At 40.4% G+C, this 14,582-nt stretch overlaps 1 protein-coding gene across 1 annotated transcript in view; it reads left to right on the plus strand.

The window, feature by feature from the left end:
* SYT6 (synaptotagmin 6) overlaps positions 1-14,582 on the plus strand; it is a 591,815-nt gene that overhangs the window by 287,816 nt on the left and 289,417 nt on the right. The window contains exon 2 of the mRNA XM_044288510.1: positions 8,826-8,886. Coding sequence (XP_044144445.1) covers positions 8,826-8,886 — 61 coding nt within the window. The remainder of the gene's footprint in view (positions 1-8,825; positions 8,887-14,582) is intronic.

A 14,582-nucleotide genomic window follows, 5' to 3' on the forward strand; every position in this document is an offset into this window, starting at 1 on the left:
TTAATAATATAACAACCTTGCCATTAAATATGTTTAATGGTATAAGTTTATAATAAGTTTAATACATTATAAAAAGGGTTTTGACATTATTAAACAATAGGTCAGCTATATAATAAATTCCCTTTAAGCCTTCATATATGATCAATACCTATGAATCTGTACAGTACAGTACACGTTTTACCTACCTACTGTGATCCTTTATAGGTTATGTGCCTCTGAGATAAAAAATATATATCAAACCCATCAGATTTAATGTCACATAAAACATAGGCAGCAGGAGGAAGCGGCGTGAAACTGTACAATGAGCAGAGTTGTTTGTTTTGCATTTGATTTGGTAAAAAGCCAAATCTTATGTCATAAATTGTTCCTGGGGGACAAGCTGATATAACGCAGTAGGAGCAGCTTACAGGAGTTGCACTTTGCAGACCACATGTTTTTATTAATGTGCTGCAGTCTACTGGTGTCTGGACCTTCTCATATACAGAAGTATCTAATGGTTTTAGAAGCAGCTCTGCAGCAGATTAGAACTGCAGGCCAGGGATAGACTGACAGGCAGTATGAAAGCTCCTAATACACATTAGGCTATAGTTCAACATAATCTTGGGGCTTCCTGACTCTTCTCTACATATGATGTAAGAGAAAGACCAAAGGAATCCAGCTTCCAAAAAATGCTAAATAAAATCCAATTCAGACACCACGTCTACGCGTTTCGGATCGTACAACCATGATCCTTACTCATGTGAAGAAGGATTATGGTTGTGTGATCCAAAACGCGCAGACGTGGTGTCTGAATTGGATTTTATTTAGTACTCAGAATAAAATCTGTCACTTTTTTGGAAGCTGAATTCCTTTGGTCTTTCTCTTACATCTTCTGCAGAGGTCATGAATAAGAATCATGGTTGTATGATCCGAAACGCGCAGACGTGGTGTCTGAATTGGATTTTATTTAGCACTCAGAATAAAGTACTGTCACTTTTTTGGAAGCTGGATTCCTTTTCTCTTTTCCATTGTGCTTATTGCGCTTTGTTCCCAGCGCAGCCTGCGCTTCCTTGGAGGTTCAGTGCAGGTGAGCGCAGCATTTATCCTTTTTTTTCTTGTATTCAAGAGAAAGATCAGGCACGTTGAGTTTTAACGCCTAATCCTTTTATTTTCCCAGGACATAAGTTACTCCAGGGGTGTCTGGCAGACGCTTTTGTTGTGAGTCCTTGAGGAGCTGGAGTGGAATATGGGAGCGGTAGTGGCTATATCACATTGGCTTCCCTTAGACCATTGCTCTCCAGAGCTGATGCAGCAAAAGGAGGGGGCAGCCTTTCTTCCCTCGGGCATACCCTGATGTTGGGGCTCCTGTCTGATGGTAGCTGGGGTGCCCTTGATGTTAAGTGTTAGTATGGGTGCAAGGCAGGAAGTGTAGAGTGCAATGGCCGGCATATGGCGCTGGAGTCAGTAATCAGGCCAGATGTAGCAGAATAAACGTCTCTCTTTCCGGCAGTGCAAAATCCAACAGTAACAAAACATAGTTCTAACAGTACACAGTGCAATTCTCTCCCAGATAATGATGCATGAATTTAGGCAAGGATGGTTTAAAATGTACGGGCACCTTAAGGAGAATGTGTGACTTCTTCTGACTACTTGCATCCCCCATGTAATATCAATTCTAGAGCAGCTCTTCATATGACTCTGTATTGTGTCATCCCTTTATTATTCCTTCTAGAAGTTATTAATTAATTGTTATTAGTTTGCAATAAAGATCCAGATGAGTACAGTTGGGGGGGGGTCCTCGCACAGTAGGACATTATCCAATCAGGGTTGCCTTTTAAGGATACGGTTTTGCATTACCACATTTAGAGACCCATAACTTTATCTGTTTGAGGTTTATTTTTTAACCACTTAATGACCACAGTCATTAATCGGCTCTATTCTAGGCTGCCACCTTTTTCCAATGGCCTAGGAAAAGCGCTGCACGTGTCTCTAGCGCAGAAGAGGGCAGGGAGCAGAAGGAGTGCCGCTGCGGGTCGTTTAACCTCTAAGATGCCGCAGTCATTAACAGCCGTAGCATTTAAGTGGCTTAGAGGGAGGGAGCTCCCTCTGTCTCCCGTTAACACCCTACAAATGAGATCATGGGGTGCCGATGTCTTTGCATGGCAGCTGGGGACCTAATGAAGGCCCAAGCATGCCTGCGGTAAATTCCTAGCAGGCTGGCCTCATATACAAAAGTATAAAAAAAGTTATCTCTAAACTCAAAAGGGACAATTTCACCAGAAAATAATATTTTTGAAAACTTTTTGTTTATGTTTTCATTTTATCAGTTTCTGCCACTGAAAATGAAATAGAAAATATTGTTCATCTGCAGCAGTAAACACAACTGATGAGATCTATGCTGTACTAAATGAATGGATTTATGCACAGAGACAGTATGGAGTCATACAAGTTCCTGTGGCTTTATACTTTAAATCTGTAAGTACTCCATGTGCTGCTGTATGATGCCTTTGTACAGCACTGTATTGATTATATGGTTGAGTAGCTCTTTATATCACACTGGAGTATGATACAGTTGTTTTTCTGTCATATTTTTAGTCTACTCATGTTATTATGACCATTTTCTACTTTCAAAGTCAGCAGTGTGTAGCTCATTATGGAAGACATGTAGTGAGCTGGCTTGGTGGGTATATAAGGTGTGTGATAGACTGTCTGCACACATATCTCTCATTGCAATGGGTAAAAGGAGCCATTTATCAGAGCTGCAAAAGGGGATGATAATTGCCTTTTGGGTGGCAGTATTTCTGAATCTGCGCACTTTGTGAACTGTTCGGGTGCTGCTGTGGTGAAGATGTTTGGTGAGTGGACAAATGGCACCACTGCAAAAAAGCAACGTGGAGACTGTGGATCACCACGCGTCATTGATGTGAGAGGTGAATATCAACTACCATGGTGTTCAAGGGCACAACGACATGTTACAGTGGAGCAGATCACCCCCAATATAAACCAGGGGGTTACCAGACATGTGTCTAAAACAATAGTTCAGCGAACCCTACTTTATGGGGCTCTGTAGCAGACAGATGGTCACTGCACCTCTGCTAATAAAGTTGCATCTCCACAAATGGCTTCAATTTATGTGGCACTATTTGAAACTCCATTGCAGATCCCCTACACCCATATACTGTATGCTGATTGTCTTCCCTGGAGTGGATGGGATCTTCCAGCAAGACAATGCGCCATGTCACACTGCTAGAAGTGTCCAAGACTGGTTGGAAGAGCTACTTCCCCAGACTTGAACCCAATTGAGCATTTGTGGGACCACTTCATGTTCACTCTATGGATACTCCACCACGCACCCTTCAGCCAAGGGGGAATGGAAACTTAAATGTGACCCCCGCAGTTGTGGGGTACACTGCAGTTAGCATGGCTCCAGATACCTTTGACAACCTACCAAGGAGCCAGGACCTTATTAAGTCACTCCCAAACCATGTAACTGCTGTCCGTGTTGCACACGGTGGTTACTCTTATTAGCTGGTGGTCATAAGAATGTGAATTGACTGTGTATATGGAGCAATCCCCCATATAAAATTGGAGGTATATGTGGAAACAGGTGCTTTATTATGGGCATGTACAACCTCCAGGCTGTGAAGAGCCATAATACAGTGAAGCACATTAGCCCTGAAAGTTCTGATAACAGAGATACACTGTAGAAGAAATCATTCATAAATGTCACGTAATGCTCATTCAGCAGCTTCTACCTGTTCACTAATTGCAGTTGTACTATCTTATTACTGTGGGACCCAGCTTTTCTTGCAACTTTGTGCGGTGCAGTAATAAAGACAGCCATTAGTCTTCATTACCTGTATGCTCTCCGCTTTGGGTAATACAATGCATTTTCTTTAATCTGAGAGATAGTAAGTAATAAGTCTATATTAAAAGGGTTCTATACTAATGAAAATATGTTATATAGAGTCAGCACATCAAGGGTGAAAACTTTGTAATTTGCAGCGTCCCAGGTTTATTAGTAATGCGGTGTTTTTTACACCAGTGTATGTAGATAGGGTGGATGGCAAAATCTGCACCAATTTATTAAAAGTTGCATGTCTCATAATGACTGTGGTGCATTTGGAAATATCTGCCTGTTTGAAAGTCTGCAGTACGTCTCTTGCAAGACCTCATCGGCTTTTCTCATAACTTTATAAGTGTAATGAAAGGGGAGAAAGTCTTTGATTTACACTTAAAGAGATTTTGTCACCCCATTTTCGGTTATAGATCTGCGGACATACACGGCTAGATCGCTGCTAGCATGTCCGCGATATACCTGTCCTATAGGGCTGTGTCCTTTTTTGTTTTTGTTTGACGTAATCTTGCGATGCGCGAGCTCGTGCATGCGCAGTGCCGGTATAGTGTTCCCGTCCCTGTGCTGGCATCAGCCTCAGGGAAGGAACTGCGCATGGGCAAGCTCGCGCATCGCGAGATTACGGCAATCTAACTGTGAAGAAAGGAGGAGATTCGGAGGACGCAGGCGGTGCTGGGCTCCTTCACAGGGGGTGTGGTTGGGCTCCAAGAAGGTTAGTACAGCCCCTTGGGCTCCTTACAAAGCTCATTTACATATATCTAAAATAATTTTTTAAACAAAATAAAAGCACACAGCCCTATAGGACAGGTATATTGCCGACATGCTAGCAGCGATCTAGCCGTGCATGTTCACAGCTCTATAACCGAAAACGAGGTGACAGAATCCCTATAAAATTGATCTAAACATATTAATATATATTTCCTAATGTGTTCAAATATTGCCTATGGAGGCAGCTAGAAGAGGCACAGAAGGGGCACAGAGAGCAGGGAGCTCTGACAGCGGCAGCAGATTTAACCTAGTTAAAAATCTTCTTTGCTGTCCACAGGTATTAGATTCTACAGTTTTTTCAACATAACAATGAAAATTAAAGGGGTTTTCCAAAAGAAAAAAAAATCATGGCCCATCCGTACAACAGGCCAGCAATGTTTGATAGGTTGCACTGATCAGGAATCAAACGGCTGTAAGTAGAGATGAGCAAATTTCTTAAAATTCATTTCTGGGCCTATTCACTCTAATCAGTCATCAGATTCCGTCAAAACAAATTTAGCCCAAATAAGGCTACTTTCACACTTGCGGCAGAGGATTCCGGCAGGCAGTTCCATCGCCGGAACTGACCACCGGATCCATCAAAACCTATGCAAACTGATGGCATTTGTCAGATGGATCAGGATCTGTATGATAAATGCATTGAAATGCCGGATCCGTCTCTTCGGTGTCTCTCCATGTCATCTGGAAAAAACGGATCCGGCATTTATTTATTTTTTCAAATTTTTTGCGGTCTGAGCATGCTCAGACCGCAATGCCGGATCCGTTTTGCCGGAACACTCGTGGCTGGATCCGGCAATAATGCGTTTCAATGGGAAAAAATGCTGGCAAGTGTTCTGGTATTTTGGACGGAGATAAAACCATAGCATGCTGCGGTATTATCTCCATCCTGAAAAGGCAAAAATACTGAACTGAAGACATCCTGATGCATCCTCAACGGATTGCTCTCCATTCAGAATGCATTAGGATAAAACTGATCAGTTCTTTTCCGGTATTGAGCCCCTAGAACGGAACGCTATGCCGGAAAAGAATAACGCTAGTGTAAAAGTACCCTAAAAGATGTCCCGATTGGTCTAAAAAGTTGTGTATGACATTGTGTGGTTGCCTAGGACTGTATCCAACCACTTTCAAAGTCATGCCAAGACAGCATTAGCAATGTCACAGTGATAGCAATACATATGTCTATGAGTAAAAGAATGTGAGCTGATGGTAACAACCAGCCTGAAACCTATGCCTTTTTGGAGGCAGATGCTTTCTTTTTTGTCTACTGACCTGGATAATGGTTGCCACCATTTTGAGTGATTCATCTGTAATGAATTGCAGAAGATTCGGATTCACTAGAATGAAAATTGTTGTGGAATTTTGTAGCAAATTTGGTTCATTTAGAATTGATTCCTTCATCTATCTATCTTCCTGGGATATCCAAAAAAAGGCCACCAAAGAATAACCCCCAAAATTCCTCTGAGCTCTGGTTGCTATAGGAAACAAGGCAATTTCAAGCCCCTTCAGATAAATGGGGTTGTTGTATATACCTGCGTTATCCTACAGTTACATGTGGGGAATATGCAAAACTAGTGCATTTACCTCTGATCGCTTTCCTTAGTTTTTAGTATTTTTTAGTCTGGACATACTCTCAAAATAGAAAGAAATGACATGAAGATAGCAACGTTTCCGCCATAGCCATCATAATCTGTTTAGGGTGATTGGCTCTGCGGTAACTAAATGGTACATGTTACATATGGACGAACAGGAGGGAGGTCCATGGATAAAATGTATATCAGATTTAAAGCTAAGTGAGTCACGTTAGGATGGGATTAATAAAGTGATCTGTCGTTGTCCCTCGAAGGTACTGAGCTAGCCTTGTCTTTTGATTGCATTTCTGCTTAACCTAGCTGGATTTCCCTTTTCATAATACAGATGCCCTCTACTATTTCCAAGGATTAAATGATAGGAGGGCAAGATATAGCATGCAACTTCAAACTGCAAATTTCTCAGCTTTCCTCTCCCCGCATAGTATTTCTATGATAAGATCCGCTCTTCAAAAGAAGCCAGAAATTACATTTTTCTAATTACTTACTTTTTCAATTCCTGCGTATGGCTAATTCAAAAAGTGTTAGTGATATGTTTGTTTTGCTGATGTAGAGTAATAAAAGTCCCTGCGCTTTACACATACAGAATGTACCTGATTATAAATGAACCGATCCATCAGGGCTCCGCTCATTGAGTTGCATTAGGAAGCCTTCCAGGTTTTCCAGTGCAGAGTGTTCTTTTTGAATGTCAATATTAGCTCCCTGGTGAATGCTTTCAAGGCTAAGTTCAAACCTTAATAACAATATAAACATGCATGTAAATGTTTGAAACGTTTACTACAGCCATTTAACTATTGCTATTGATTACTATTATTGAGGTAGAAGTAGGGGTTGCATCAACTGGATTTTTCATAGTGGACAGGATTATTGGCACTGTTTATATTGGTTTTATTTATGAGAGAAATCATCAAATGTAATGAGAAAATTTGAACTATATTTTATTAGATGATTTTTTGTAAGTGTTTTGAAAAGGGGGAGGGGTTAAATTTGGTGGTGTTTTCTGAGATCTCCTTAAAAAGTATAGCAAAATAAACTGTATTCACTTATAACTACATCATGAGTGCCACGTGACCAACCTCCTCTAAGGGCGTTGTCTAGGTGAACCCCTTGTTCTTCACAGTACCCCTGAGGGTGGGCATAGACTTTCCCAAGGGGAACGCTAGGTTGCTACTTCTTGAGAAAGATTGGAACACAAGGCAGCTGGTCCAGGTGGACCAGGAGGTACCAGAGTAAGGTACCAGAGGTACAGATATAGGCCAAGTCATAACCAAGAGCAACAGTGCATGACCAAAGGATGAGCCAGTGGCAAAGTCAAACAAGGCCAAGTCGTAACCAGGAGCAACAGTGCAGGACCGAAGTATGAGCCAGAGGCAATGTCAAACAAGCAAAAGTTCATGGCAACTGGCACAGGTACAGGTCAGGCAATCTGGGTTGGCAAAAGGAGAGTCGAGGCAAGCAGGCAGGGATCAAACAGGTAGCAGAGTCCAGAAACACAAGCAAGGGTCAGGTAAACAGGAACACAAGCAGAGATCACAGCAACCTTTGTAGGATACAAGGATCATGATGCTCAGGAACCTGGGAAGGGGGCTGAACAACTTATATACTGTACATACAGGAGGGCTAGGATTGGTATGCATGGTCACATGGGCTACTCCCATAAATCACAGGAAGTGATGTACGCCAACCCTAAGGAAGTGCTACAGGGAACAAGCTTAAAGCATGCTATGCCCGGGCTGGAAGAAACCGTGAAGCGGGTTCACCACCGAGCACGGAGCCTGGGACTGTGCTGATAAGCAGGGGACATCAGTGGACAGCGACACAGCAATAATGAGTTTTTTTAGCTTTTCTCTGAATCAATTTTGCAGGAAAATAGGCTGCACTTAATGGATGTATAGTATAGTTTTTGGATTCTTAGAGATGTCACATAGTGAGCCCAACAGACAGTTGTTTTAAGATAATCTGTCATTACCAATATCAACAGTATTATGTCCTGATATGTAAACCCATAGAATTAAAAAAGGGTGTACTTTATTTACTGCTTGATGCTATACCATGCTAAATCTGTCAGACGAGCTCTCTGATGGCTCAGCCTGCAGACCATCTCTGACCACTCCTGAAGCTAAACTAAGATGGAATCTAAAAAGCAATGACACAATAAAAATAAATGAAGATCAACTTAGATTAGCACTCAAGAGATTATTCCTTTTTCGGTGGCAGGTGCCTGCTTTTCTGTTCTCTGACCTGGGAAATATTGGCCGCCATTTTGATTGATTCATCTGAAATAAATTGCAGAAGTTTTGAATTCACTAGAATCTGAATTTTGGGGAAAATTTGTAGCAAATTCTGTTTAGAATTGATTCCATCATCTTGGGATATCCTAGGAAAACGCCACCAATGTATAACTGCAAAAAAAAAAAACGGAGCTCTGGTTGCTATGGTCAACAAGGCAATTTAAGCCCCTTCAGATAAATGGGGATAATTGTACATACCTGCGTTATCTTCCAGGTACATGTGGGGAATATGCAGAACTAGTGCTTTTACCTCTGATTGCTTTCCTTAGTTTTTAGTCGCTGTGGCCTGTGATTGGCTGCAGAGGTCACGTGTCCCCCCCATCAACGTTTTTTTTTTCCCAGCAGAAAGGGGAGTGGAACTGCTGGTCCAGGAGCCACACAGACCGAATTTAGCAGCGGGCACCAGGTGAGTATCATCATCACTGCAGGTCGGCCATGTCTGCAGGTCTTATTAAGTTTCAGATAACCCCTTTAACATTTTAACTATTAGACTTACATGTATGAGAAATATTACTACTTAGCATATTGTAAAATATTACATTACCTCTTAATTTAATGTATTGACCTCTATTACATAGAATGGGTATGGCAATTTTAAAGGGGTTATCCACTTGCAAGAGGTAATGGGATAGAGTTAATTACCTGACAGATCCTGCGCTGCTGCTGCAGTTCTCCCGGCTGGACTCTATTTACCTTGCTGCAGCAGCGATGTCACACAAAAACAAATGACTACTGCAGCCAATCAGTGGCCTCAGAAGTGCACCAAAGAGGCCAGTCATTGGCTGCATCAGTCACATGTTGTGGACTTGATGTAACTGCTGCAACGAGATAAAGAGAGCCCAGCCAGGAGAACTGCAGCAGCAGCGCGGGTTCTGTCAGGTAAGTAGCAATCTATTTTTTATTGCAGCCAGATTGCATCTGCTGTTTGGCCTTAGGAGGAAACCCTTTAGGTTAGTACACCATTTCGAAAGAGGAAAGTAATCTCCCGCATTCTAAGTCTTTTCCTGCGGGAAACAGACAGGTAAAAGACAACATTGAATAAAGATTTACCATTAGTTAAAAAGTAATATGTTAGCTGTAGTTAAAATTGATTGAAAAAGTGGTAGCTAATGAAGGCAGGATCACTTTCATTACAACTGAAGATGATTGACTTGTGTGACTATTTCATTGGAATTGCTTCAGATAAATAATTTACAAGAGGAGATACTTACATATACTGGTCCTTAATATTATTTGGCTTTATCCATGTATTGGCTGGTTAATAAAACCTAAAGGTATTGTCCAGCATATTTTTTTTAAGGCTCAGCGTGATGTAAAATAATAAAATAAATTATATTCATCTTACCAGTATCCCTCTGCTCCTCTTCCAGTTCATCCCAGTCTCATCGTGGTCTCTGCTTCCAGGTCCCTCTTGATCACTCAGCCAATCACTAGCTGAAGAAGGTCGTTCCACTGTAAACTCCCGATAGGACATTGCTTATTTAAACACTTAAAGGGAACGTGTCATAAAAAAATGATCAATGAAGTCACATTTTATATTAAACCCTTAATAACCAAGCGATTTTCCATTCTTTCATTTTTTTTATTTTTCTCCCAGCCTTCCCAAAGTGAAAACTTTTTTTCATTTTTCCATTCACATAGCTATATCAGGGATTGTTTTTTTGTGGGAAAAGTTGTACATATTCCACCTATGTATATATATTTTTTTATTTTAATACTGAAATTTTTTTGGGGGAAAAAACAAATTTTTTATTTGCATTGCCATATTCTGACACCCATAACCTTTTTATTTGTATGTGTATGGTGCTGTTTGCAGGGCAATCTGTATTTTCCATTTTGAGATGTGTCTTACTTTTTTTTATCACGTTTTATTCACTTTTTTTTGGAAGGTGGATCAACCATTTTGACTTATTTTTATATTTCTCCAACAACAGTTTTGAGGTGATTTCCCCTCATCAGTGCGGAGCAGAGAGTACTGGCTAACTGGGTGAGAGGCCTAAGTCAGGATTTGGGGGTACTATGTCTCCTCGGGGGGAGCACCTTAATCGGCTCTGCTCTGCTCTGCACTGATCAGGGGCAATCACCCTGAAACAGCTGTCTGCAGATGAGGTGGTGGCTTATTTATTATCCAAGCCATGTCTCAAGGAATATTTAACCCCTTAGTGACCACCCATACGTGTTTTTACGGCGGTCACTAAGGGGCCGTAGGCTGGGCCGCCGCAGAAGTGCCGATCCGGGCTGTTTAACCCTTTACATGCCGGGCGCAATGGCGCCCACTGCATGTAAAGTGGTGACAGAGGAAGCGGACTCCCTCTGTCTCCCATCAGCACCCCGAAAATGCGATCACGGGGTGCTGATGTGTTCGGAAGCTTACCTCACTTCCGATCAGGGCCTCGAGCCTGTCTTCAGTTCTCTCCAGCAGGCTGTGCCTCTCTGGCGCAGCCTGCTGGTCAATGTTTGAAATGCATTGCTATTAAAAATGTAATGCTTTATAGAGATAATGCATTACATTTTAAAAGCAATCAAAATACTGTATATTATAGTCCCCTTGTGGGACTTTTAAGTAGTAAAAAAAATAGAAAAAAAATATACATTTATTAAATAAAAAAATTTCCATAAAATAAAAAAATATGCTTTTTTTTCCCATTGAAAATACACTTTTCAATGAAAAAATTGCAAAAAGTAAATATCCCCCATATGTTTGGTATTTCCACGTCCGTAACGACCCGGACTACATAAATATTTCATAAATTATCCCCTATGGTGAACGCCGTAAAAAAAAAAAAAAAAAAAGACAGAATTTCTAATTTATTCTTAGTTTCCACCGAAAAAAACGTAATAACAAGCGATGAAAAAGCGCCATTTACTCCAAAATGATACCAATGAAAAATACAAGTTGTCCCTCAAAAATCAAGCCCTCACACAACTCCATAGAAAAAGAAATAAAAAAGTTATGGGTCTTGTGAAGTGGCAATGCAAAATCATTTTTTTGGTTAATAAAAGGGGTTTTATTGGAAAAAAAAGTAGTAAAACGTAAAAAAAATTATAAGTATTTAGTATCACTGTAATCGTACTGACCCAGAGAATAAAGATATTATGTTATTTGTACCGAATAATGAACGCTGTAAAATTTATAATGTAAAAACGCAGTGGCAGTATTGCTATTTTCCCCCATCTCTCTCCCAGAAAGAGTTAATAAAAGTTAATCAAAAAGTTATGTGTACCCCAAAATGGTGCCATTAAAAACTACAACTTGTCCCGTAAAAAACAAGCCCTCATAAAGCTATATAGACAAAAAAATAAAAAAGTTATAACTCTTGGAACGAGACCATGAAAAAAGGAAGAAAAACGCTTGGTCATAAAGGCCCAAACAGGCTTGGTCACTAAGGGGTTAAAGGACAAAACATTGACTTATAGGATACCTGCCTTGAATCTGGTGTAACAGGCAGAGCTCATCTGCATCCCTTCTTCCTAGAATTCTAGAAGAGCATGTATGGCCTATAAGTCTCCTCAATCAGATTAAGGCGTTCTCTCCAAGGAGGGATGGTACCCCCCAAATCCCGACTTGGCCACTCACCCAGTTAAGTAAGTACTTTCTGCTCTGCTCTGATGAGGAACAATCACCCCAAAACGGCTGTCTGCAGATGAGATACTGGCTTATTTATTATCCAAGTCATGTTTCAAGGCCTATTTAAAGGGTCGAACATTGATTTATAGGACAGCTGCCTTACATCTGTTGGTGCATTTAGGGGCAGAGCTTATTAAGAGCTCTTTTGCATCCCTTTCTTCCTAACATAAAAATTGTAATTAAAAAAATAAAATAATTTAAACAATAGGTTATTTTCTGATGACACATTCTCTTTTAAGAGGACCTTTCACCTGAAAATGAAAGTTAAACTAAAGTTATAGCCTTACTTACATGCCCCCGGTATTGCTTATTCAGTCACTGATTGAAAAATGAATGACTGAATAAGCAATACTGGGGGCATGTAAGTAAGGCTATATCTTTAGTTTAACTTTCATTTTCAGGTGAAAGGTCCTCTTTAAGGGTGCCACTTTACTAGCAATCAAAGATGTTCATGTTTAAACAGGGTGATTGATTAAGTTAGGACTCCTCACAATAACAGACAATGATGTTTAAGATATCCCTTTATATAATATAGTCTCTTATGTGAGTGTGTACGATGTCCCAGTAATAGTAGAGTTTTGTTCTTTGTTTTTTATGAAATGGTATCTGGAATCCAGATCCTTAGACGAGAGCAGCAAATACAAGCCTATAACAGCAAAGAGATGAGCATGGATTGTGTCTAGCGGATGTATTCCTAGCAATGACCTAATTCATATAAATGGACAGCAACAGATGTGTTTTACCAGACAAACCAGTGGGATTAGCAGGATTTTCCTAGGAAAAAGCTATTGCTGTGTAGGTATAAGATATAAGATTATTAACCAATAATAGGGAGCTTTGTTTGGTAGCTGTTATCCATTAAAAGATGGGAACAATGATAAATAAAATAGCAATGAAGCAAAATGGTGGCAAATACAGTTCAATTCCAGGGAGGGTTTCTTCAAAAGACAGCTCAATATAAATTTCAGCAACTGTATAACAGAAACTTCAAGAATTACTCCCACAAAAAAATATATTTCTCTGGCCAGTTAGAAAGGTACATGATGTATATTGTAATGAAGGTAATCTTCTTACTTGTGACTGTATTTGTGAGTTATCAACTCCCTTCTGGTCCTCAGCATGCAACCAACATGCTGACTCTCCAACAGACACAGCGTCTTATGTGTGGACATGATGTCAAACTCTCGCCTCAAAGTCAGCCTCTAAGGAGTGAATAGAGAAACTGAAGTCTCTTTCACACATAAGATGCTGTGTCAGTTGGAAAGTCTGAATGTTGGTCACATGACATAGCTGAGGAACAGGACGAATTGAATACCTCACAAATACAGTCACTGGTAAAAAGAATGTCTTCATTATAATTTACATCATGTACTTTTTTAACGGGTCAGAGAACAAACATTTTTATGGGGAGTGCCTTTATAACTTGCAGAATAGAATGTTATCTTTTTGCATTCTGATATGCAAGAGGTGGAATCGTACACTTTCCATAGTGCCCTTTGGAATAGACCTACTGCCAACCTTGCAGAAAGAGGAAGTGGAATATGCAGTGCACTGCAAAGCAAATTTTTAGATCCTCAGTGATAACAACAATACCCCAGAGCAGGGGCTAACTACCATAGCAGCAGACCATGCGACTGCTATGGGGCCCAGAGCAAGAGGGGGCCCAGTCTTAGTTGGGATTATCCTCCCTTCTACTGGAGGTGAAAACTTGGTCAGGACTCTACCCTCTAAAGGAACAACTTTTAGCAAATGAAGCAGTGGAAAAATGGCCCAAGGGTCATTGAAAAGAATTTAGGCAGAAACCCTTCTGTCCCGGTTTGATCCTTGCTGTGGAGCCCTTACTTCTCTGTGTACATCACTGCCCCAAATACAGACACACTAATCCATAAGAGTGACATCCATAGTGACTTCCTAACAGTATTAGCTATAGGGCCCCAAACAAGTGCCAAATGTTGTCAAGACCAGATAAAGAAAGATGATTGGGTGCCTCGTTTAGGAGCAGAACAAATAACACATTTAGAAAGTAATCTGCAATTTGAAGGAACATATATAGATATGGATAAATGAAGTGCCGATGGCAATTAGGGTTCCACAGAATGAAGGACTTTGTAAGTATACTAAAGGATTCTTCAAAGCTGTTAGAGTAAATCACTAGAGAGTATAGTCAGTGTGTACAATGCATATCGTACTAGCATGTATACCATTTATATAGTATAAGACAAGCACGTAAATTCAATGAAAGCTTTAAAGGGTATTATATAATTTCCTCAGGATACGCCATCACTGTTTGATTGGCAGGGGTCCAACATCCCGAACCCAGATTGCCAACTGTCCATACATTTCTGAACAGTCAGTAAAAATAGGTAACTTTTTTCCTGTGTCTGTGAAAAAAAGATATATCTGTCTGTGATTTTTTTTTTTGAGGTTGAGGCTGGTGGTACTTGGCTAGAATATTTTGGTGGTAATTATCATCA

This window comes from Bufo gargarizans, chromosome 3 (genome assembly GCF_014858855.1).
Source record: "Bufo gargarizans isolate SCDJY-AF-19 chromosome 3, ASM1485885v1, whole genome shotgun sequence".
Lineage (NCBI taxonomy): Eukaryota > Metazoa > Chordata > Amphibia > Anura > Bufonidae > Bufo > Bufo gargarizans.